The sequence below is a fragment of the Protopterus annectens genome, chromosome 13.part0 (assembly GCF_019279795.1).
Source record: "Protopterus annectens isolate FY-2018-M chromosome 13.part0, PAN1.0, whole genome shotgun sequence".
Classification (NCBI taxonomy): domain Eukaryota; kingdom Metazoa; phylum Chordata; order Ceratodontiformes; family Protopteridae; genus Protopterus; species Protopterus annectens.
The window spans coordinates 238,914,155-238,939,490 of record NC_056747.1 but is presented as its reverse complement, the minus strand read 5'-3'; the positions used below and the strand labels follow the sequence as shown (position 1 = coordinate 238,939,490).

At 44.2% G+C, this 25,336-nt stretch overlaps 1 protein-coding gene across 1 annotated transcript in view; it reads right to left on the bottom strand.

Moving 5' to 3' along the window:
* Positions 1-25,336, bottom strand: part of DPP9 (dipeptidyl peptidase 9) — a 1,882,741-nt gene that overhangs the window by 797,755 nt on the left and 1,059,650 nt on the right. The window contains exon 16 of the mRNA XM_044053789.1: positions 4,338-4,483. Within this exon, the coding sequence (XP_043909724.1) occupies positions 4,338-4,483 (146 nt within the window). The remainder of the gene's footprint in view (positions 1-4,337; positions 4,484-25,336) is intronic.

Genomic DNA, 25,336 nt, shown 5'->3' with positions numbered 1-25,336 from the left:
GTGGCTTAGAATTCCCTGGTTTGAAGTGGAGGAAGTCCACTGCTTAGATATCTGCAATTCCTGGGACTGCTGTCTTGGAGGTCTGTTTCCACAGGGCCTAGGCTGGCCCTGTTTACTAGGTGCAGGAAAAGACCAGTGCTTGGAAGGAAAATACCTGCTGAACCTAGGGGGCTGTACCTGTAAGAAATCTTTAACAGTCTGCATAGATTTTGCTTTTTCTTCCATCTTTAACACCTCTTCTGCTTTAGTACCAAATAAGTTATCTTTGTGCAAGGGTGCATCCAATTTCACTTTGACATGGTCTGGCAAGGGTTGTTCCTTAAGCCATGCACATCTACTGACGACAGATCCAGTGACTGCTGCCCTGCAAGAAGCTTCTAGGGCAGCAAAACCGCAGTGCAAATTGTGTTTAGTTACTTGATCAGCAGAGTGCATTAACTCCTGTAAATCTTTAGATTCTGACCATGCAGGAAAGGAGGACATTTTTTTGTTTAAGGAGTTCCAAGGTATGTTGCGGATATTTAAGCAAATGGAACTGACAATTTAGTGCCCTGATAGCAAGAGTAGCTGAGGTGTATACTATTTTTACCCCATCTGTCCAGTGCTCTGGAATCCCTGTCTGAGGGGGGTGAGATTCTTAGGTGAAGTAGTTTAACCCCTTTTGGGCCATGAGTAATGACCTCAGGGTCTGCTGTTGGGTTTTTAAAAAGATATTTAAGAGAGTCAGGGACTCTGTACCTGTCTAGTTTTCTGGGAGCAGGAGGGAGGGCATCTAGAGTCAAGCTGGATTCAAGGAAGACATCATCCACCACATCTAGGATTGGGGGGGATGGCAAAGGGCCTGTACTATGGAATGTTCAGGAACTCTGTGTCTCTATTTAGACTGTGGGTAGTCTTGACTCTCCCATTTGAAATGCTCCCTTAAAGTATGCAGGGTTTCCCCAAAGGAAAAATCCTCTGGAGAGGCTGAATGAATAGATTATTCTGCATCAGAATCCTCATATGTAGAGAGGGTCTGCATGTCTTCATAGTCTGATGCATTGTATTCATCTGACTCTTGTTCAGACAAAACTATTGGAGACAGATCTCTTTCTTTTTGAGTGAGTGGCTTGGCTTCTTCTAATCAGCATGATAAGGTCCTCTACCATTTTAAGCATTTGTGACTGAGGCAAGGGTGCAGGCGCCAGAGAAGATCTGGTAGTCTTTCTTGGGAGTGGTTCGACCCATGGGCCTAAGGAACTATGTTGTTTTAGAAAGAACGGTAGCTGTGAAAGAAGGCACCGGTTAATGTCTGGATTCGGTGTTGCGAAGGATCTCCTTGGAAGCCGGTGCCTGCACAGCGGCTCCGGACCCATCCAAGGTACAGATGGCTGCAGGATCCTTAGATAAAGAGTTCTGAGGCATGCCAGACTCTGAAAGGGTCTCTGTAGCAGCTTGCGAATTAACTGAAGCGGGCATCAGGGGCTGCAAAAGCACCTCACTGAATGATCAGCTTGGCAGTAGCATTGCCGGAAGGTTTGGTCCTGTGCGGTCTGTCTCTATCTTTTTTCGGAAGATCTGCTGTTGGACGACTTATGGAAGCCATATTGGAATTCTAGGACTGTAATTGGGAACATCTAGTTACAATAAGGGCCTGACGACGAATAGTTCTGGAGTTAAAGCACAGAACCGACAATGAGGGAAGTCATGGTCTGGGCCTAGACAAGGACTGCAGTCAAGAGTGGAAGTCCCGGTGTGGTATTTTGCTTTCCACAGGCGAGACTATTAACTTTTTTTGACATCGGTTAGTGCAAGAAAAAAGGATCCCCAACGGGGTACTTAGCTTTCGAAGACTTCAACTTCAATTCGGAAACAAAACTCAGGTAGTAGGCAACCGACACTCATGCCAACTGCTTCTGCTTCGGGCTCCATGGCAAAAATGACTGATGTAATGGTATCGGCTGCCTTCCTTTATACCACTGATGACCTGATGTCAGTCTTCACGCGACAGCAACCAACGCAGAAATACTAAGTCTCTGGTATTCAGGCCAGCCGAGGCTACCCTTGCAGGGATAACCCAAATGTGATGACTGCAACAGTGAAACATGAACATCAATGGGTGACTCGTCCAATTTTCTACGTGGCAAAAGATATCTGGGGTAATGGGAAGAGAGCAAGTATGGGTACAAAATTAGCTCAAGAGTATTTGATTGGCACGAGCTAATATAACGGCAGAGTCGGGAGCCCATCAGTCAAGTATAAATGAAGACTGACATCAGATTGTTATATTTAGTTTGATTCTTTTTATATGAATGCAAACCTGTCTGTGCCCCAAGTGATAATTCAATATAGATGACTGGAGAAAAAAAGAAAAAAAAAAATAGGAAGTAGGAGTTTTACTTGACTGGAAGATGAGACTGGATTTCCTTCCAGGCCACCCTTTAACCATAATAACTGACACAACCCATTTATCTGTGGTTATGACTGCCAATTGACTATAAATGAGAGGAGTCTTTTTGATGTGGGCAAGGATGGACGAAGTGGGGAACTAGTCAGGCTGATTTTTCTGGGTACAGCTACCTCCAATATTTATACTCCCAGTTTGGTTTGCCTTTAATTCTGGTCCTAGGAATTCTCTTGCCCTTATTAAGAGATCTACACTCCCTATAAGAAAATAAGTTTTTTTTTTCCCTGGGTAGTTTATTTGATATCTAGGTGCAGAAGTATGGAAATTTCATCTGCAATCCTTCATAATTTTCTCTTGTTCTTGTAAAATTTTAAACAAGTTGGCTGGACCAGGGCTAAAAAAAAAAAATAAAAAGATCCCTACTCAAACAAGAACCTAACAGCTTGGATTTGATGTCCTCAGGTAAGGACTGACAGCGATGCCATGTGTGCTTTCTGATAACAGAACCAGTAGCAGCTGCTCTGAACAAGGCTTCAATTGCATCATAGCTGCATTTGATGCTATGTCTCATCACTTGTGAAGTCCCAACCACCATGGATATGGCCCTGTTGCTTAACTCCTGCCACTTCCACAGAATGCAAAGTTTTATTTAAATTACCCAAAACAGAAAGTAAATATTTAGTCATTTGAGTGTGATAGTTCAGAGCTCTGAAAGTCTAAGTGAAAGAGGTGTAAACCTTTTTTTTCCACGTCTGTCTACTGCCCTGCTATCTTTATCAGAAGGGAAGGACATTAGCAACAGGCAGGGGTTTGGGGGGCTTATCTGTAGAAATGGAAAAGAAAGAAGGGTCTGTCGAAGGCTTCCTGCACAGAACCTTTAAGATCATGTGCATACTTGGAAAACTGAATTCACCTGGATTCTATTTCTGCTTTTTAAACATTGGTGGTATGTGATGGTTTTAGTTATTTTTTTTATTTGGAATGAAAACAAATTACTGAGATTAAAAAAAAAAAAAAAAAAGAAAGAATGGTTGACACAAGCGACTTCTGTCCTCCCCTCTCAGAGTACAGGAAGTGTCCTTTTTTGTCAATTTGCTCATGCTAATTTATGACTGGAAGTCATTGATTAGATCAGAGCAGCCACCTATTGAACGTGACCCAATAATTGTTCATGGGAAACGCTCGCGGTGATATGCAGCAATCATGTAATTTATCCTTCATTTCATTCCCTAAATTAAATCTCATTATCATAGGTCACGTTTGTCCATTTTCTGTGCCTAGAATTATTCTAATGTACAGCCTAAGATTTCTTTACAAGATGTGGTTCTATACTGCCTAAAATCATTTTCTTTTTTAATAAAAGGCAGTTCAGCATCCAGCTAACAATTGAAATCAATCCCATAAAAATAGTACAAACCTAATCTCACAGACTTACAGTGCAATGAATAAGTCTTTGCCCCATTCCTGATTTCTTATTTCTTTGCATGTGTCGCACTTAAATGTTTCAGATCATCAAACAAATTTAAATACAAGACAAAGATAACCCAAGTAAACACAAAATGCAGTTTTTAAGTAATGATTTTATTTATAAGAAAAAAACCTATCCAAACTTGCATGGTCCTATGTGAAAAAGTAATTGCCCCCCTTGTTAAATCATGAATTAACTGTGGGGCAAATACTTTTCCATTGCAGTGTGTGTGTGTGTGTGTGTGTGTGTGTGTGTGTGTGTGTGTGTGTATATATATATATATATATATATATATATAATACATATACACACACATATATATATATATATATATATATGTGTATGTATATATATATATATATATATATATATATATATATATATATATATATGTATGTATGTATGTATATATAGAGAGAGAGATATAGAGATACACACACAAGACACAAAATGCAACACAGCTGTGCTGCATCTCCATCTTACCTGTGGTCCTCCGTAGATAAACAGCACTGTAGGGTGTTTTCTGCCAAGTTGAAGGTTATGGGGTTTGTAAACCATTCCATACAACTGATAGCCAGACTGACTGGGAAAGTCAAAGATCTCAGGAGGGATATAATCTGGAGGACAGCCTAAAAAGGAAAGAAAAAAAAAGTTTAATTTTTGCTGAACATGTATTTTTGCAATGAGCACAGGATCTGACCAAATATTTAATTATGCAGAACTGGGATCTCTAATTTCAGGACATCTAAACTATAACAGACTCTCTCTTTATAAACAATTTCAACCACTCATTAGTATTGCTGATCATACTTTGCATTACCAAATGCATGATTACTTGGAAATGTTAACTTGCACAAAACCTTACTGCTGCCTTCAAAAGGGGAAGTTACGGACACCATTTCCAACACTCTGTTACAATGCCACCGTGAGCCTATAATGAATTAGAAGTGAACTACAAATGCAGCATCTACTACTAAACTGTTCGACAGCAGCACTCCTGCCTTTAAAAAGAGAACAGCAACCATTCTGCTGCATCACCTAGGCTAAATTCTTAACGACAAGGTTGTGCTTAACTGTTGGAACATCAAAACACGAACACACATGCAAAATAAAGTCAGTAGTGAGAAGGTTAATTACCTCCACATTCAACCTACAATGTTGTTGTTGTGTCTTTCGGCCTTTCCCGGTTAGGGGTCGCCACAGCGGAACTCTGGTCCGCTAATGATTGGCAGTAGATTTTTACATGCCGAGCTGCTGGCCCTGACGCACAACCTTCAACAAAGGTACATCCATTCACGCATGTCTCCACACAGAAGGCACTCTAACTGACATTCAACCTACAATAATGCTTAAAAAATCCTTCTCTAAGTAATCAGTTCACCTGTCAATACTGAAGTAAAATAGAGGCCTTGGGTACAACCCCTTTGTACCTTCCAACTTCTAGAAAATGCATCCTGTATCCTGACCCTACATCCTCTGCACCTCATCAAGGTCATAACCCAGTTGTAAATGCAAGAGTTTATGTTAAGGTTTCCCAGTGTCTTTAGTAAGTAAAAATGTGAAACTGCATCAAATGCTTTCACAAGACCCAAGTATGCAACACCCACTAGCAATTTTCCACCTAAAGCATCAAACACACTTCTGTAAAAATATCAGCAGCTTATATAATATAAATGACACGCAAATCCACACTGACAAAGACGCAGATCTAAAGGTATCATTTCCTGAAGTCCTTTCAAAACACACCCCAAGGATACATACAAGGCTTACAGGCATAAAAAGTATAGTTGTGTACACTTAAATGCAGATCTTCGAGTGTATTCACTGTTGCAGTCATCACATTTGAGCTATCCCTGCCAGGGTAGCCCTCAGTCGGCCCGAATACCAGAGGCTTAGTATTTCTGCTTCGGTTGCTGTCGCTTCAGGACTGACGTCACGTCATCAGTAGTATAAAGTAAGGCAGCCAACGCCATTATATCAGTTTTTCTTGCCCTGTCCGGAGCTCCCAAGTGGGAGCCAGGATATGGTGGGAGAACCCCACCAGTATAAAGTAAATACCAAAAAGTTCCTTGTAATGAGAGAGAGAGAGAGAGAGAGGAAAAAAGGGGGATGGAGGGAGGGAAACCAGGACTGCAACAGTGAATACACTCGAACATCTACATTTATGGCAAGTGTACACAATTGTACTATGTCCTTCGTGTTTGACTGTTGCAGTCATCACATTTGGGTTGATTCCCAAAGCTGAAGAAAAGGGGGTGGAGGCAGTCAAGAAGACTGGGGGCTGGCTAGGATGCCCTGCAAGACTGCAGTGGCAAAGCCTGCCCTGGATTTGGAGAAGATAGGCAAAGTGGTAATGCTTGGTGATGGTATGAACAGATGTCCATATTGCAGCCTCCAAGATGTCCTTGGTGGGGACTCCTCTGAGGAAAGCTGTAGAGGTGGAGGCTGCCCTGGTAGAGCAAGTCCTGACCCCCTTAGGGGGAGGTTTCCTGTGTTGCTTGTAGCAGAAATGGATGCAGTGTGCTATCCATTTGGAAATGGTTTGGATATGGCTTAACCCTCTGCTCCTGAAGCAAAGCTGACTAACAACTGATCAGTCTTTCTGAATGATTTAGTCCTGAATAGATAGAATCTGAGCTGTCTGTGCACATCTAGAGAGTGCAGTATTCTTCCCTACTTGTTTTGTGGGTTAGGGGAAAAGGTGGGCAAATGAATGGATTGGTTGAGCGCCAAACTGGACAACACTTTTGGCATGATGGATGGGTTAGTCCTGAGGGAGACCCTGTCAGCATGGAACATGATTAAGGACTCTACAACCATTAGTGCTTGTAGCTCGGATACCCTTCTTGCTGAAGTGATGACCAGAAGCAAGGCGGTCTTCCATGAGAGAAACTAACTCTGCTGAAGCTGCTGGTTCAAAAGGGGGCAGGGTGAGTTTCTTCAACACAAAGTTTAGGTCCCAAGCTGAGGAAGGTGCTCTCCTGGGTGGCCTGAAGTTGCGAGCCCCTCTTAGGAACTGCTTGATCAGAGGGTGTAAGAAAAAAGGCTGCTCAGTGCTGAAATAAGCAGAGATAGCAGAGGCATGAATTTTAATAGAGGAAAAGGATAGATCACTGTGTAGTAGGTCAGCTAGGTAATCCAGGAGGAGAGGTAGGGAGGCCTGTGCCATTTTGGCTCCCTTAGCCTGAGTCCAAGTGCAGAACCTTTTCCATTTGTCAGCATAAGACTTTTAAGTGCTAGGGCATCTGGCCTCGCGTATAACATCTAGAACCTGTTTACTGAGATTGGCAGCTTGTACAGTGGTCAGGGAATAAGCCAGGTTGCCAAATTGAGGGTCTGCAAATGGGGATGCATGAATTCTTCCCCCCTCTGGGTCAAGAGTGTTGGGATCTGAAGGAGATGCCATGGCGGCAGAGGGGACAGGCTGCATAGCAGTGGGTAACAGTGCTGGCATGGCCAGTCTGGGGCTATCAGGATTGTCCTTGGTTTTCCTCCCTTATTTTGAGCAGTACCCTGGTAATGATAGGTAGTGGGGGAAATGCATAGACTGAGAGGTTGACCCACTGGAAAGATAGAGCATCCACTTTCCAGGCCCTGCAGTGAGGCTCCCTGGTGCAGAACTTGCTGAGCTGATGATTGGAGTGGGAAGCTAAGAGGTTGACCTTCGGGTGCCCCATTTCTGAGTTATAAGGGTGAAGGTTCTTTGGTTTAGGTGCCACTCGTGTGGGTCCAAAAGACTTCTGTTTTAGTTGTCTGCCAGAGAGTTTAGAGCGCCTGGCAGGAATTGTGCTAACAGGTGTAGTTGCATGGCTGAGTGTGCGCCAAATGGTAATGGGCAAGCCTGCATAGAGGGTAGGAGTGAGTTCCTCTCTGCTTGTTGATATACCACATCACCGTGGTGCTGTCTGTTTTGATCAGTAGAGCCCCTGGGAAGAGAAGGGGTCTGAAAGCTGTCAATGCGTGCTGGGCAGCTAACATCTCTTTTTGGTTGATGTGCAGATGGTATTTGATGTGGGCTCCACTAGCCCTGTATGCACCTGCCGTTCAAGTGTGCACCCTAGGCATAGTCTGATGCATTTGTGGCGAGGGTCTGGGTGGCGTGGGGTTGTGAGAAGGGTAGTTCCTTGTTGTGGTGGCATGCTTCTGCCCACCAAAGGAAATCTTTCCTTAGACAAGGTGTCATTGGTACAAGAGTTTCCTCGTCTTGTGAGTGTTGACACCAAAGGCTTTTTAGGTACCACTGATGTTTCCTCATATGCAGTCTGGCATATGGACTTAGAAGAATGCAAGAAGCCATGAACCCCAGAACTTGCAGGATCTTCCTTGCGAATAACTGGGGCCTGGTGGCTTGCTGAGAGAAATAGGCTGTCGGGTAAGTTTGCTTTTCGGGTTTAAGGAATGCCATCTGGGATGCTGTGTGCAGGCTTGCTCCCAGGAACATAATTTTTTGGGTGGGTACTAGTTTGGATTTCTTTACATTGATAGTGTAACACTAGAGAGGTCAGTAGGTCCTTTACAAAGGCCATGTGCTTCAGCAGCTTTTCCTGACTGACTGCCTGAATTAGGCAGTCGTTCAAATATGGGGAAATTTGAATATTTCTTTGCCTGCAAAAAGCAATGGCGGGGGGCAAGGCATTTTGTAAAAACTCTGGAAGCAGTACATAAACGAAAGGGAAGTGCAGAGAACTGAAAGTACAGAGATCCTGCCATGAAATGTAGATATTTCCTGCATGATTTCCTGCTTGGGATGTGCAGGTAAAACTCTTTTAGGTCTAGGGTGGCTAGCATAGGTAGTTGCTGGAGGGTGAGCATTTTGAATTTTGGTATCAGGATAGTGTTTAGAATGGATACATTGAGGATGGGGTGCCAGGTGCCCTCTTTTCTGGGTACCAGGAAGAGCCTGGAGTAGAAATCTTGGCCTATCTGTTCTGCAGAAATGTGCTGTATTGCCCTTATGGAGAGCAGAGAAAGGACTTGCTTTTTGGCCTCTGCCCACTGGTTTGTAGGTAGATCTGGGAACCCTTTTGGGGTTGGTAGTGTGTGGAAAGAAAATCTGTATCCCTGGGACACTATGTTGAGGACCCAGCGGTCACTGGTAATGGTGGCTCAGGTGCTTACGTGGAAGGAGACTTTTCCTCCTAAGGGCAGGTGTAGGTGGGCAGATGGAGGGGGGGGGGGAAGTGGAGAGTCATTGTGAGCTCTTACCATGAGGGGGTGGTTTTGCACTCTCTAGTTTAAAAATGGAAGTACTCCATTACTTTGATCTCTGCATTCCCTGTAGCTGTTGTCTGGGGGGTCTGCTTCCCCGGGGTCTGGGCTGAACTCACTTGGAAGGGGCAGGAAAGGACCAGTGCTTGGAGGGGCAATGCCTACTGAACCTGGGTGGCTAGACCTGCAGGAAATCTTTAACTGCCTTGGTGCCAAATAAGCTGTCTTTGTGCAAGGGTGCATCCAATAATTTAGATTTGACATGGTGGCAAGGGCTGTTCCTTAAGCCAAGCATGTCTTCTAAGGACAGCACCTGTGACTGCTGTCCTGCAAGATGCTTCTAGGGCATCAAAACCATAGTGTAAGGTGTTCTTAGTGACTTGACTTGCAGAGTGCATTAGGTCTTGCAGCTCTATTTTCTGCACAAGCAGGAAAAGTTGATATTTGTTGTTTGAGGAGTTCCATGGTATGCTGCTGAAAATTTGGCACTTGGAACTGACAATTTAGTGCTCTAATAGCAAGAGTAGCAGAGGTGTATACTTTTTTTACCCCATCTGTCTAATGCTCGGGAATCCCTATTTGAGGGGGTGGGATTCGGAGCAGAAGTTGCTTTAAATTCCTTTTGGCCTTTGGGAGATAACCTCAGGGTCAGCAGTAGGATTTTTGAAAAGAAATTTCTGAGAGTCAGGGACTCTAATACCGGTCAGGTTTCCTGGGAGCAGGAGGGAGGGTGTCAGGAGTTAAACTAGATTCCATGAAAACATCATCCACAACATCCAGGACAGGAGGAATGGCCAAGGGTCTGTGCTGTGGAAGATCTAAAAATTCTCAGTCTCTTTTTAGACTGAGGGTAGTCCTGGCATTCCCATTGGAAATGCTCCCTTAAAGAATGAAGGGTTTCCCCAAAGGAATATCTTCAGGTGGAGAGGCTGAAGGAATGGATTCCTCTGCATCAGAATCTTCATAAGCAGAAAGGGGTCAGATGTCTTCATATTCAGAGGCATCAGAGTCATCGGACTCCTGTTCAGATAAGACTACTGGTGACAAATCTTTTTCTTTTGGAAGGGGTAGCTTGGCTTTTCCTGATCAACGTTATGTCTTCCGCCATTTTAAGCATTTGAGACTGAGGCAAGGAAGCAGGTGCCGGAGATGGGGTCGTTGGTATCTTGGGTGCGTTTCATACCCTGGGGCTTAGAAACTTTGTAGTTTTCGAAAGAACTGTAGATGCGAAAGAAGTCGGTATGTGTCGAGAATCGGTAGCGCGAAGTACTTCCTCGGAAGCCAGTGCCTGCTCAGCGGCTCTGGAGCCATCCAAGTTAGACAACCGCAGGATACTTAGTCAATGAAAAGTTTTGCGGTATACTGGACTCAAAAGGGTCTCAAGTAGCAGCCTGCAAATCCAGAGAAGTGGGAATCGGGGGCTGCGAAAGCACCTCACTGAGGAACAGAGAGCTGACGATTAGCTTAACAGAAGCATCGTCTGAAGGTTTGGACCTGTGCGGTCCGTCTTTATCCTTACTTTTTTTTCAGATCTGCCATCGGATGGCTTACCGAAGCCATATCGGAAATAAAGGACTGAGAGCGAAAATATCTAGCTACAATACGGGCCTGATGACGTATAGTTCTGGCATTGAAGTACAAACGCAACAGTGGGGGACGTCGTGGTCTGGGCCTAAGCAAGTGATGCAGTAAGAATGAAAGTCTCAGTGTGGTATTTGCTTTCCACAGGCGAGACAATTGTTAACTTTTTCTGACATCTGTTAGAGCAAGAAAAAAGGATCCCCAACGGGGTACTTAGCTTTAGACTACTTCAACTTCAGAAACGAAAACTCAGGTAGCGGCCGACCAGCTCTTGTGCGAACTGCTTCTGCTTTGGGCTCCTCGGCAAGAAAGACTGATGTAATGGTGTTGGCTGCCTTACTGTATAGTACTGATGACATGACCTCAGTCCTGAAGCAGTAGCAACGGATGCAAAAATACTAAGCCTCTGGTATTCAGGCCGACTGAGAGCTACCCTGACAGGGATAACACAAATGTGATGACTGCAACAGTGAATACACTGGAACATCTACATTGATGGTAAGTGCACACAACTGTACTTTATGCCTGTAAGCCTTGTATGTATTCTTGGGATGTGTTTTGAAAGGACTTCAGCAATTGATAACTTTAGATCTGCATCTTCGGCAGTGTAGATTTGCATGTCATTTATCTTGTATAATCGGCTGATATTTTTACAGAAGTGTGTTTGATGCTTTAGGTGGAAAATCGCTAGTGAATGTTGCATACTTGGGTCTTGTGAAAGCATCTGATGCGGTTTCACATTTTTACTTACTAAAGACACTGGGAAACATTAAGCTCCTGCATTTATAACTGGGTTATGACCTTGCTGAGGTGCAGAGTATGTAGGGCCAGGACACAGGATGCATTTTCTAGAAGTTGGAACGTACAAAGGGGGTTGTACCCAATGCCTCTATTTTACTTTAATATTAACAGGTGAACTGCTTAAACAGAGAAGGATTTTTTTAAGCATTATTATAGATTGAATGTGGAAGTAATTAACTTTCTCACTACTGACTATTCTGCATGTGTCCATGTTTTGATGTTCCAACAGTTAAGCACAAACGGAATGGTCTGTCATTCACAACAAGGGCTACTTATTGTACCACTTTATACATTAGTTTCAGGGGGTAAATACCCCATTAGGAGTAGGAATTATTGAATATTTAATTCCCTGCTTGATTTTCAGAATGGCATTTGCTTATACATGTGTAATAGCGAAAATATTAGTTTCAATATATTGACATGATTGTGGGCCTCATGGTTTGTGACAGAGTGACATTGGGTGGATATATACATTTTCCTATGCCCTCTTTTGGAGGGTTAACTTAAGGGTTTTTGGTCTTCCCTTCCATTATATGTTGGTCTGGCGACCCTCTATTTTGAACTTTGGATTTTTTGGTTGATTGTTAATTGGTCAACATATACCTTTGATATGGATTTGGCTTCTCTTAAAGGTTTATCATTCAACATGGATTAGTTGGAGGTATTTGGTTTATGACCTGTTAGTTTAATAGGGATAACTTTATAGATAATGACCCAGCCAGCCAATGTAAGGTGGCCTTCTTTAAATTGACTAAGAATATGAAAAATTTAAGAGCCAATGTCCGGCATTTACAGATTTTTAAAGCCTATCAACAAACAGATTACACCTACGGAACTTAGAGAAAAGTTACAACCCTTGGTACATAGTGTTGACCAGTTACTTTCTGAACAATGGACACAGGTACAACAGCAGGCATCCATGGGTTTTGTGGATGCCTTAGCAGCCTATTATGAACCTATGGTTTAACAAGGCATTCAGGAAGGTGAAACTCTGTCAGAACCTTAATGCTTTTGAAACTTTACCTTGCTATACATCCTGTCTGAACTAACTTAGTAGTGAACTACTTGACTTGGAAAAGTCACTTAAGGAGAAAATGATGAAGAAATTCAACAGAGATTTAGGAGACTGAGAAAGACAAACCTTTTGAGATTTCCAAAAATGTCTAATTTATGTTCTCTGACAAGAAACCATTTACTCCTAAACGGAAAAGACCCAAATCTATTCTTAAAAGAAACAGAGATCCCTCTAGTTTTATTTCAGGGGATGAATCATCATTCAATACTGAGGTTGATTATAACCACACAGTTGTATCACCAGACCCCAAGAGAAGTAATCTGCAACACCCTTTAGGGTCAGGAGAGGATGGAGGAAACACAAGGTCAATAAGCAATTTGGAGGGGCTCCTTAAACTGATAACACAAAGGTAGATACTTGTATTAATGTGCATAACATTTCTTCTGTAACCCTTTTTGAAACCGAAATAAAGATCTTGAACAAGCTACCAGCTTCGCCCACAACATATCACCCGGAACATCTCAAAATCTCAGTTTTTAAGGGTCAGAAAGATTTGCTCCAACTCTTTGACGTACAACCAATATAAAAAGGACATGATCCATCAGCTCCAGGATAGGGGTTACAAACCAGGAGATATTAGTAGGGCTTGCCAGTTTGATTCGAGACAGGATAGGGCCAAATTACTGGCATACAAAGTACAATCACCAGATATTCAGTCTAGGGTTAGATTTGTTACTACTATTGGTAGGAACACCAAAGCATTTATGCACACTATTAATAGACATTGGAACATCCTGATGGTAGGGAAAGACTGTCTGAATACTTGGGGGATAGATGTTCTTTTTCCTTCTGCAAGGGCCGTACATTGGGTTCTCTATTTAGTCATTACAAAAGGTTTGACCATATGGGGATTTCTCCCATCCGACGGACCCTCACGAAGGACAAATTGGTGGGATGTGTACCTTGTGGACATTGTTACCATTGTTACAGGGTGAACAAAACTAACAAATTTACCAGTAAAAATACATCCACAGTCTTTAATATCCCTTTTTTGGCAAATTGTAGCACAAGTTGGGCAATATATTTGGTCACTTGTCCATGCTCCATGTTTTAAGTGGGCCAAACTTCAAGACCTCTCAAACTTAGAATTGGGAAACATGTGAATGATACAAAGAATAAAAGACAGTCCAATGCTCTCTTTAAACATGCCTGTAAACAGAATACTGCCTTATTTAGATTTACCATAATTGATTGCATATTGGGGAATTGTAGAGTTAAATCTGGCTGGCATACCATTCTAAATGTTAAAGAAAGAAAATGGATTATCAAACTGGGTTATTTTTCTTCCTGGTCTAAATGAGCATCTTTAATTAACCAATAGGAAGTTGTCTTGAATCTGTGTGTGTGTATATATAAAGGGCTTTTTTGTCCCATTATTTGTATGTTGTCTTTTTGACTGAAGAAGGCTATTAAGCCGAAACTGGTTAGGTTTGGGTGTTCTCCCCCCACCCCACCCATGGTACTGTATTTTTTTGGCATATTAAATTGTCATACCACACTTTGTGCTGGCTCTGTTTTTTTGAATTTGCCTTTGTACTTGAGCGCCTTTGCACTTGCCATACGTGCGGGTCTGGATTGACTCTGACTAAGGGCCTCCCCTGGCAGGGATAACCCAAATGTGATGACTGCAACAGTGAAACATGAAGAACATCTGGACAGCTTCCCTTTGGAAATGCAACTACTTGCCTTCCAGGCCAGGGACTTCACAGGCTTATACAGTTATCCAAAACAGACATGGGGGGAACAGCATGAATGACTGATGAGTAAGCATCAAAACAGCCCATTTGGCTCTGCCACTCAGTCAGGTCTTTTCACTCAACACTAAAACAACTATTTATTAGTAATCAATGGACAAAGCAGTCTCAGCATTGGGCTGCATAACAGTACTATTAACCAATTACAGTTTGAGGAAAGAAACTTTCACTTAATTTAATATTCTTCTCAAAGACAGCGTGTTAACTTTTCATGCAAAATGTATCTGTACACCTCTCGTGGGTTCTGTGTAAAACGTTATTTTATTACCTTCATTTTAATTAGCTAACTTGGTTTCCATATTTTACCTTGACTAAATACACTACCATCCTGAGCTGACATCTCATTCTCTTTGAAAACTCAGGTTTCATGGAAATTTCCTGAAGATTGCCTAGTTTTTTTTTTTTTTATCAACTTATGGACTTGTTCTACTGCACTTGTGGTTAAACATCATGAAACCTAGTTACTTGTTTGGGGAATACAATCACTGAATATTTTCTCCATTTCTAAGCAAACTTTTTCCAAGACAAAGATACATTGTTTGCATGCAAACTGTGTTCCCAGTTCCAGTACTGCATTTATTAGCAATCCATGTATAGCCAAGGTTTGTAAAACTGTTTTCTTCCAAATCAGCCCAATTATCTAGTTCTGATTCACAACAAAGATGCCCTCAGTTACTAATTTCTGGGCATATTATAACTTTCTCGACCAAGAGATTTCTCTCAGTTATTACATTTTTTGTCTTGCGTCTACAGTGCTTTCACCCAACAAATTTTATCCCTTCTACTTGTGAACAAATACTTCCCATGAAATCCTGGGGAGTTCATATCAACAGATAGGACAGCAGCCCCGTCCCTGAACCATTTGAACAGTTAATTTATAAAACATTTTATTATAGTCACTAGTTAAACTTGGGCTCTTACAGAATCCAGCACTACCTAAGAAGGTTTGGCCAGAACTAAAAGTAACATCACTCAGCAAATTAGCTACTTTTTTCCTGAGGGTGAAACACAGACCGTCTTACACACAACAACCACGACAACCACTCTAATTTCTAAAATTATAAAAGCTGTAAAATCCAGGTAAAGGCAGTAGAGATTTCTGGTAGCAGTACCAAGTTTCTGTGATCACAACTGCATCACCTTTACCACCTTCAGCTTTAGTGTGAAGTTTTAGAATGTTCTTATTTCAGCTTCTAAAAATTAGACCGAAAAAAAAATGAAATTGAACATGCATTCCCTTCACATTAGGTCTAAGTTTTTAGGGGATATTCTATACACACAAAAAAAACTTTTTAGAATATATAGAAATGCATTATTGCCTTTCAGCCCAAGATGGAAAAGATCCTTACTGAAACCCAAGGTTCCCACAAATAAACCCATGCACCCCCCTTGCTCATACAAAGAGGCATATATCTCATCCTTTCAGTGCAAGACATTGGGACAAAGGCCCAAATATAGGGACAGATTCTAAATATTGCTCCTATAAACTTATAAAGTTAGAACTCAAACAGTAATGGAGTACAAGTAACAACTACCACAGCACTTCAAAATAACAGTTTAGCACTTTCCTTCCTTAATCATGGAACTTCCTCAGATTCAAAAGCATTGATTATATACAAATTTTTAAAAAAATCATGTGATAACTATCATCCACTAAAACATTTAATTAATACAGTTAGAATAGTTAAAATAATTGAAAAACATCATGCAAAGTACTTCAATTTTAAAACTGAATTAACTGAGCAAGAAACATTTAGCCCTGAAAAAATCATGGCATCCAACCTGAAGCTGCCACTTCAGTTCGCATTTTTCTAAATGTTCATTATACAGCTTTGGGTATCACTCTTCACTTGCTCACTGACTAAAATACCAAAGCTGTGAGTATTAAAATCATTAATGTGTTTAAACAATGCATTGGTGACCCTTCCTTTATGTCAAGCAAATGCTCATAAATTTGTTAGTTTAATTTCCTACAGATCTTCCCAATTTAAAATGCGGAGCATGAATTGCAACTGGCCAAATATACTACTTACCTGGAATTACAAGAAAATGGCCATTAACTCTGAAAGTCTTACCTCTGATGGTAAAACTGTCACTTCTAATATTTAGGCACTAGGAACAGCATCCACACGTATTCCTTATACATATTTTTGTCTCTCTAATACACACACATTCTGTTCCAAATAATTTTTAAAAGATCTATCCCTTCATCAATTATGCATAGTCTATCCCTTATTTTTTTTTAGTACAGAGCTGTCAGCCCTAAAAAGACTCCAATTTTTATTTAAACAACCTACAATAGATCTACTGTCTAGAGAGAAAGTTGTAATAAATAATTTATTACTTCCCAATTCTACTCTTTTTTTTTTGAGCGACTAATGAATTACCCAATTCCGCATCACTAGAATTTAATACTGGCAAATAGCATTTCTTGTCTTACATACTCTCTCTTCCTTGATTTCAGAAACAAAACTTACAGAATATCCCTTACAAAACATGTCTACCAAGGTATCACATTCTTTACAGAAAACATCCATATCAGAAACCATTCTGGCTAATCTGACTAATGGCCCCTTTTAACAGCAGCCTTTTTCTGATGTTTTGAATGCCAACTATTAAAATGTAAACAAGTCAGAAAAGGTACATTTCCTACGAATGTTCAAACAAAATCTTTGGTTAGCTACATCTTTGGTCAATTCAATGTCCAAATACTAGTGTTAAAGAATAGTGTGCGTGTGCATTTTTACAAATCCACCACTGCTGTTGATATACCTGAAATTCCTGTAATTTATTACAAGTATCTACCTACAGAATAAATATATCATCCAAAAACCTTGTATAAAACACCCACAAATAGTTATATTCACTAAGGAAAATACCGCGAGTTTCCCAGTGTGCCATTACGAAGTTTGTGAAAATTGAGGCACACACTGCTTCCATGGCAACGTCAATTACTTCACTAAAAAACTGCCCTTCAAAGTGTATAAAATTGCTCTTTAAAACAAGTTGCAAGCCATGGGAGCAGTGTGAGCCCTGATCTCTGCAAAGTTTGCACTGGCACACTGGGAAACTCAATACATTTTCAAAAGAGAATATAAAGATTCCTGGGTGCTTTATACTAGGATTTTAGATATTTATTCTATGGGAAGATACTTATAACAAATGACAGGAATTTATCAGGTATAACAGCAGCACAGTGGATTTTTTTAAAATTTACAAATACTAGTGATAAATAGTGCATTTGGACATTGAATTGACCAAAGATGTAGCTAACCAAAGATTTTGCTTGAACATTCATAGAAAATATACGTTTTCAAACTCGTATTTACATTTTAATAGTTGACATCCAAAACATCAGAAAAAGGCTGTTACTAAAGGTAGTCACCTTTCAGAAGCTGCATCCTCTCTCTCCACTCCAAGATTAGCCTTGCAATAAAGCACACATGACTTTTGCTTAATTGCCCCCTCAGTCCTGCAAGTCCCACCCACAACACCTCAAAGAAAACTCCAATCTTACTAAATACAGAAAGGACCTTATTACCAGTCTGAAACTTCATGCCAACAGCTTCTGCCTCTCAGAGTGCATCATGAGTCTTTGACTCCTATTCTCTGCCTAATCCCTTAATCGTCAACACCTTCCTCACTCTCCACCTACATATACATCACTGCTCAGTTACTTAATCCAATTCCCTCTGGAATGCAGCCAATACTGCATCACTCTCAAAATCAATTCAAATTAACTATCAAGTTGGTATTATGGGTCATTGTAAGCCTAGCCAATTATCACATGCGAGAATCAAACCCTGTACCTTATATGTCTGCAAAGTAAACATCTTAACCATGCTAACCTCCATGGTTTTAAGACCTGTTCTTTACCTTGTATGACTCGTGTAGAACGTGCTCTTTGTTTGTACTGTCAAACTTTTTACTGTTTAGATTTTTGCAGGACTTGCATTGCTTATACTTTTCATCACTGCTTTTTCTGTTGTATATTAACTGTGAAAGCTTTTACCCAGGCTATGCCTGCAAATAGTTACTCAATTACTGCACTATTCCAATAAACAAAGCAGCTTTACAGGTGATCTGATAAAACTGCAGAAGAAATCAAAGGCTACAATGATGGAAAGACTGTCTGAATGCAATGCTTTACAAGAACTATTACAAAAAACAGAGTTACAAGACAGAGAACAGAGACAAAACAAAGTTATGTACTCACCATAATGACAGATCCGTGTTGTCTCAGTCTAGATCAAGCTGTGGGAATTCGGATCTAACTCTGCTTCAACACCAGACAATTTTAGACTCTTTAGCCCACATGGCTCCACCTTCCTTACCCATAACTCCCAGCACCTCCTTTCCCTAGATCTAATCTGCTCTACAAAAGAAATCAGAGAGAGAATCATATAATTATGAAAAAGCATCCTCTTTAAACACAGGTTATGACAATTATGGAGAATATGAGACTCCAGAAAGTGGGTGCAATGACCTCCAATGTCCAGTCATCGAAGGAAGATTCACCAAGTCAACAATAAGGTAAGGACAGGAGGGGGAAGGTTATACCAGACAGAGAGAGAAAGTACAGTTGTGTACACTTACCATAAATGAAGATGTTCGAGTGTATTTCACTGTTGCAGTCATTACATTTGGGTTATCTGCTTGCAGGTAGCCCTCAGTCGGCCTGATTAACAAAGTCTTGGGTCCTGCGTCAGTTGCTGTCCCTTCTTCCATGACGTCAGGTCGTCAGGGGTATCATACATGCAGCTGAAGCCATTACATCAGTTTTTCTTGCCCCAGATGTCGGGTGCTCCCCCTAATGGGAAGCAATTAAGCATAAAAGCACACAGTTATACCTCTAACAAAAAAGAAAATACACCAAAAAGGCTTTTAAGCATAGTAAAGAAAAGTAGAGGTACATCCAAAAGAAGTTAGGGGGCTAGAGGGAGGGTAACCAGGACTGCAACGGTGAATACACTCAAACATCTACATTTATGGTAAGTGTACACAACTGTACTATGTTCTTCGTGTTTCACTGTTGCCGTCATTACATTTGGGTAGATTCCCAAAGCTATGGTTGGGAGGAAGAATTTAGATAGCATTAGGTCCTGCAAGACTGCAGTGGCAAAGCCAGCTGTGGATTTAGAGAAAATTGGCAAATGATAATGCTTGGTGAAAGTATGTACAGACCTCCAGGAAGCAGCTTCTAGGATGTCCCTGGTAGGGACGCCTCTGACAAAGGCTGTAGAGGTAGATGCAGCCCTGGAGTGAGGTCTGATCCCCTGAGGGATAGGTTTTCCATGGCGATTATAGCAGAAATGAATGCAATGGCTTATCCATTTAGAAATGGTTTGCTTTGAAATAGCCTTCCCCTCTGCCCCTGCAGCAAATGCCACCAGCAGTTCAGATTTCCTTTGAGGTTTAGTCCTGTCCAAGTAGAATCTAAGTTGCTTGTGCACATCTAAGGAACGCAGTATCCGTTCCCCTTTATTCTGTGGATTGGGAAAGAAGGTTGGCAAATGAATGGACTGATTAAGAGCCACACTGCATACCACCTTGGGCATGAAGGATGGATTGGGTTCTGAGGGACACCCTGTCAGCATGAAAGATGATGAAACGCTCCAATGCCATAAGGGCCTGTAATTCAGATACCATTGTAGCTGAATTGATTGCTAAAAGGAAATTAGAAGTTATGTACTCACCATAACGTTCCATCTGAGTAGGTGTATTCATTTGTCTGCAACCTGTGGGTTATGGATCCGATATCGGATCCGAACCGGCATGGTTTTCCAGCTATGGATCCAAGCCCTCAGCTCCTCCCCTCACCCATAATGCCCTGCTCTACCCTCATGACCTCAGATCGAGTTTGCCAAAGCAACAACACCCTGAAAAGGGTAACATAGAATATGCAGGAAACTGAAAGGCCAGGGGGATAGGAGGGCGGGATGGTTGCAGACAAATGAATACACCTACTCAGATGGAACGTTATGGTGAGTACATAACTTCTAAATCTGAAGTAGGATATTCATTTGTCTGCAACCTGTGGGACAGAGTCCCCAGCTACCTGAATCTTGGGCGGCCATCATGGAAGGATATTCCGAGCACCGCGAGCCAAAGGATGCTCTACCCCTAGATGCAAGATCCAACTTATAGTGGGAAATAAAAGTATGAGATGAAGCCCACGTGGCTGCTGCACAAATATCATCTAGAGGAATCCTAGCCTTGAAGGCTGCCGAGGTAGATACTGACCGGGTTGAATGGGCATGAACACCCTCCGGTGCGGGTCTTCCTGAAGCTTGATAAGCCAATAAGATGCACTGTGAAATCCAGCGGGACAGAGAAACTTTAGAAATTGGCTTGCCCAAATTAAATTTTGCAAAGGAAATAAACAACTGGTCGGATTGCCTATGACCAGCCGTCCTGTTCAGATAAAATCTAAGTTGCCTGTGAACATCTAATGAATGTAGCTTATATTCACCTTTGTTTTCATATTTAGGAAGAAAACAGGAAGGTTAATGGACTGATTGATGTTTGCTTCAGAAGCGACTTTAGGAAGAAAGGACGGGTTGGTCCTGAGGTAGACACGGTCCGGATGAAATACCAAGTAAGGAGGTTTAGCTGATAATGCTTGAAGCTCAGAAACTCTCTTGGCCGATGTAATGGCTACCAAAAGGCTGTCTTGTAGGACAAGAATTTGAGATCCACCGTAGCCGCTGGCTCGAAAGGAGGGGCGGTCAAGGCCTGTAGGACCAGAGAGAGGTCCCAAGGAGGAACTGCTTGTTTTATAGGGGGCCTGAGAAGAAAAGTACCTTTAAGAAAAATTTTACACAATTTGGCTGACATAAGAGGATTAGAGTCATGGCCAATGTGATAATGAGAAATTGCCGCCAGTTGTACTTTGACTGTGGAACTGCTGGCACCATCGTTAAAGAGAGTGGTTAGAAAGTCAAGCACTAAAGGAAGAGGAACCGTGAAGGGATTCAGGCCTTGCCGCTCCGCCCACAAAGAAAAACGTTTCCACTTGCGTCGGTAAACCTTTCTAGTGGATGGTTTATGAGCTGCCACCAAAATTGCCTTAACCGGTGACGAAATACCGTGAGTCCTAATCAAGAGTGGAACTGGAGCAGCCAAGCGGTCAGCTTCAGGTTGTCCAGATTCGGAGGAGGAATGCAGGATGGATGGGATATCAGATCCGGATGGGATCTAGAATCCAAGGAGGATTCACCGAGTGAGACCTTAGGAAGGGGAACCAGATCTGTCGAGGCCAAAACGGAGCAATGAGAATCATTCTGCAACCCACCCGAGAGGCTTTCTGAAGAACTTGGAGCATCAGAGGTAAGGGTGGATAAGCATACAGAAGACCGGGTGGCCAAGCATGCACCAGAGCGTCTCTTGGGGTACCTCCGGGAGGAGGTATCAGAGCGAAAAAACTGTCGCACTTGGTGTTTGAGGGAGAGGCAAAAAGATCGCATGAAGGGGTTCCCCACCATGCAAATATGCGTTCCGCTACTTGACAATTGAGAGACCACTCGTAAGGGGTCAGAATGGTGCGACTGAGCTTGTCCGCTAGGATGTTGGACCGACCCGGAATGTGCGTTGCTATTAGAAAGCGGTTGGTGGAGATTGCCCATTCCCAAACTCTCATGGCTTCTCGACAAAGAGGGTAAGACCTTGTTCCCCCTTGCTTGTTGATGTACCAGACAACAGACATGTTGTCCGATTGAATCGCAATTGTTCCCAAGGGAAGAAAGTCCTGAAGTGCTAGCAACGCTAAGAGCACTGCTCTCATCTCTAGAACATTGATATGCAGTAAGGTCTCTGAATCGTCCCACGTGCCTTGGACGGTCCGGCCATAGTGCCCCCACCCGAGGCGGGAGGCGTCCGTGGTCACCGTGGCGAGGGGGGGAGAAGCACAGAATGGGCGGCCTCTGTGGAGATCCGGGGAGTGGAGCCACCACAAGAGGGACCGCTTGCAAGCCTTGCTGATCGCTATGGGATGATGCATGGGGAGAGCAAGGTATGACCACTGTACTAGGAGTGTCCACTGTAGAATGCGCATATTGAGCCTGGCAAGAGGAAGAAGTGCTATAGCTGATGCCATGGACCCTAGAGCCCTCAGGACCAACTCCGCCGGAACAGAACTTGAGTGGAGAATGGCCCGCACCTGGAGCTGCAGATTTTGAACTCTGTCCGCAGTGAGGAAGGCTCGTAAACTCCTTGTGTCTAGCCTGGCCCCTATAAAAACTAAGAGCTGTGTGGGCGCCAGGTTGGATTTCTTTGTATTTATTGTGATGCCCAGAAAAGGAGCAAGATGGAGAAAGGAGTCTCACGCCAATAAGAGTAGATGCCTTGTTGGGGGCGGTAAGAAGCCAGTCGTCCAGGTAGGGAAAGACCTGCACCCCCTGAAGCCTCAGGTGGGCCGCTACCACTGCTAATACTTTGGTGAACACCCTGGGGGCTGTGGTGAGACCAAAGGGAAGGACCCGGAACTGGTAGTGACTGGCTCCCAGCCGGATGCGGAGAAACCTCCTGGAGCGCCTGTCCATCAGGATGTGGTAGTACGCGTCCTTGAGGTCTATCGAGCACATCCAGTGATTTTCTCCCAGAAGGGGGAGAATAGATTGCAGAGTGACCATTCGGAATTTTTCTTTGGGGACTGCCAGATTCAAGAGAGAGAGGTCTAGGATTGGTCTTAGTTCCCCGTCTTCTTTGGCACTAAAAGAATCTGGAGTAGAACCCTGATCCGATCTGGTCTGGGGACGGGCTGGATGGCTCTTTTCTTTAGCAGATGGCCAATTTCTGCCAAAGCGGCCTCCCGTTGACCGGGTGGGACGCCTGGGAGGATTTCAACTTTGGAAGGTGAAGGAAAGGGATGCGATATCCTCTGGATATGATCTGGAGAACCCAGCGGTCCGATGTTATGGACTCCCATGCCGCTAGGTGCCCGGAACGCCCCGACTGCCTCCAGAGTGGAGCAGTCGGGCAACCCTCAGGGTTGCTGCGGCCGTTCAGAGAAAGGTTCCCTGGACCCGAAGTTTCTGGGAGCCCCTCTGCCTCTAGGGCGGCGTCCTCCCTGTCCTCCTCTGCCACGGAAGGACTGGTTGTCCGGAGCAGGCTGGGACTGCTGCGACTTCCGGAACCACATCTTCTTCTGACCCTTTTGGTTCCTAGAGTAGGGCCTCTGGGGTGCAGAGAAGCGGATTCCGACGGCAGACAGCGTCTTCCGTCCTCCTCGCTCTGGGTCAACGTCTCGCGAACGGTTTTGCCAATAAGAGCAGAACCATCAAAGGGGGCGTTCGCAAATGACGCTTTGAAGGGCTCAGAAAAATGAGTGACGGAGCCAGGCCTGACGCCTAGTGACTAGTCCTGTCCCGCAGCTCTAGCGGCGCCTTCCGTGCATGGGAGAGTAGCCGCATAGAAGTATTAGTAACTGACCTAAGAGTGGCCATACGGGTGGAGTGCAGAACCCTGTCCTCCTCCGAAATGGACTCTGGGGAGGATGCAGCGTATTCTTTAATAAGATCTCGCTGCATCCTAATGACATGTGCCAGTAGTTCAGCGCCGTTACCGAGAAGGTCCCTGGACTAAACAGCCGCTTCCCCAAGCGGTCCATCATCCGGGACTCCTGGCTCGGGGCGTGGACTGAGGACTCTCCTGAGCCAGTTCCCCCTTGGTGGCCGCCGTCAACATGGCATCTACCGGAGGCCCCTTACTCCAATGGGCCCGGTCGGACGGTGGGCTAAGGATCCTATCTGGCCTCTTGGGAATTGGCTCCACGGTGTCCGGTTCCTTCCACGCCCTGGTGGTAATAAGGTCCACCAGGGGTCGGCAGGGGGACACCCAAGAGGTAGACGGGCCCACTTCAAATGCCTCCAAGAACACGGACTCGTCCGAGGATGACTTGGGGGCAGACTACCCCTTATACGGAGCATTTCCATGATGTCTCCAAATGAGACATCCTCGGGGTGACCGTGGGGAGCCTTCCCTTCCTCCAAGTCCGTGTCTTCTGTGAGAGACTCGGGGAGTCAATGTGCCTCCTTTTGCGTATGCTTGAGGGACATCCTCTGGGGGCCTGTCAGAGGAGGCGTCACAAGCAGCAATTTCTTCCATAGGAGGAAGTTGGGGCACGGGAGCGGGCTGTCCCAGGGCCGGATGGTGGAAGCCTGGCCCAGTGCAGAGGAGCGGACGGAGCCGAAACAAGTGCCGGGGGTCCGGAGACCCTCAACAGGGCCCTCTCCACTACATCAAACGCCGAAGGGGAGCCGACCTCGACCAAAGGATCCGACAATCGGCCCCCCCTCGGATCCGAAGAGTGGATCGGAGCCGGCGCCGAAGCGCCCGGATCCGAAGGGACAGTGCGCTCCGACACAGACGGCGCCGAAGGAGCACTGATCCCCCCGGATCCGAGGCTCGGATCCAGGCTCCGAGAGGTCAGATCCGACGCACTCGAGGGCAGGGTCGGATCCGAAGTACCAAGTACTATCGGCGCCGACCCACCCCGGCTCGGCTGCTCGACTCCAGCTGCTCCGAACCCGGATAGCGGGTCGGAGAAGGAGCAATAGGCTTACAAAAGGGTGTTGAGCTCCCCCCCAGAGGGGGGGGAGGCAAGAGCACTCCCATCTGCATCTGGGCCTGGATGAATCTTCTCATCATCCGGTCCAGATCAGCATCAGAAAGGCTATATGTGGATCTCGACGAGGCTACCGAGGTAGGCCTGGAGTGCCTCCTCGATAGCCTCGACGGAGATCGGGTCTCCTCCTCCTCAGGACCCGGTGAAAAGCACACAGGGGACCGGAGCCGAGAAGGAGGAGACCGAGCCGACAACGGAGCCGGGGGAGAAGCCCGCTTGGCTGGCGGGGCTGAAACAGAGGTCTCGGCCCGCCGCTTGTGGTGCTTCTCCCTCCGGTCCTTTTTCCTAGCATCCCTCTCCTCTCCAGAAACGGGAGGTTGAGTCCCAGGAGCAGGAGGGGGTGCCACGGAGGGAATAACCGAAACCACGGTTACTCCCGAAGGAGCGGAGGCCGGAGCCGAGTCTAGCGGTAAAAGGCCCGCCAAGACAAGCTTGGACC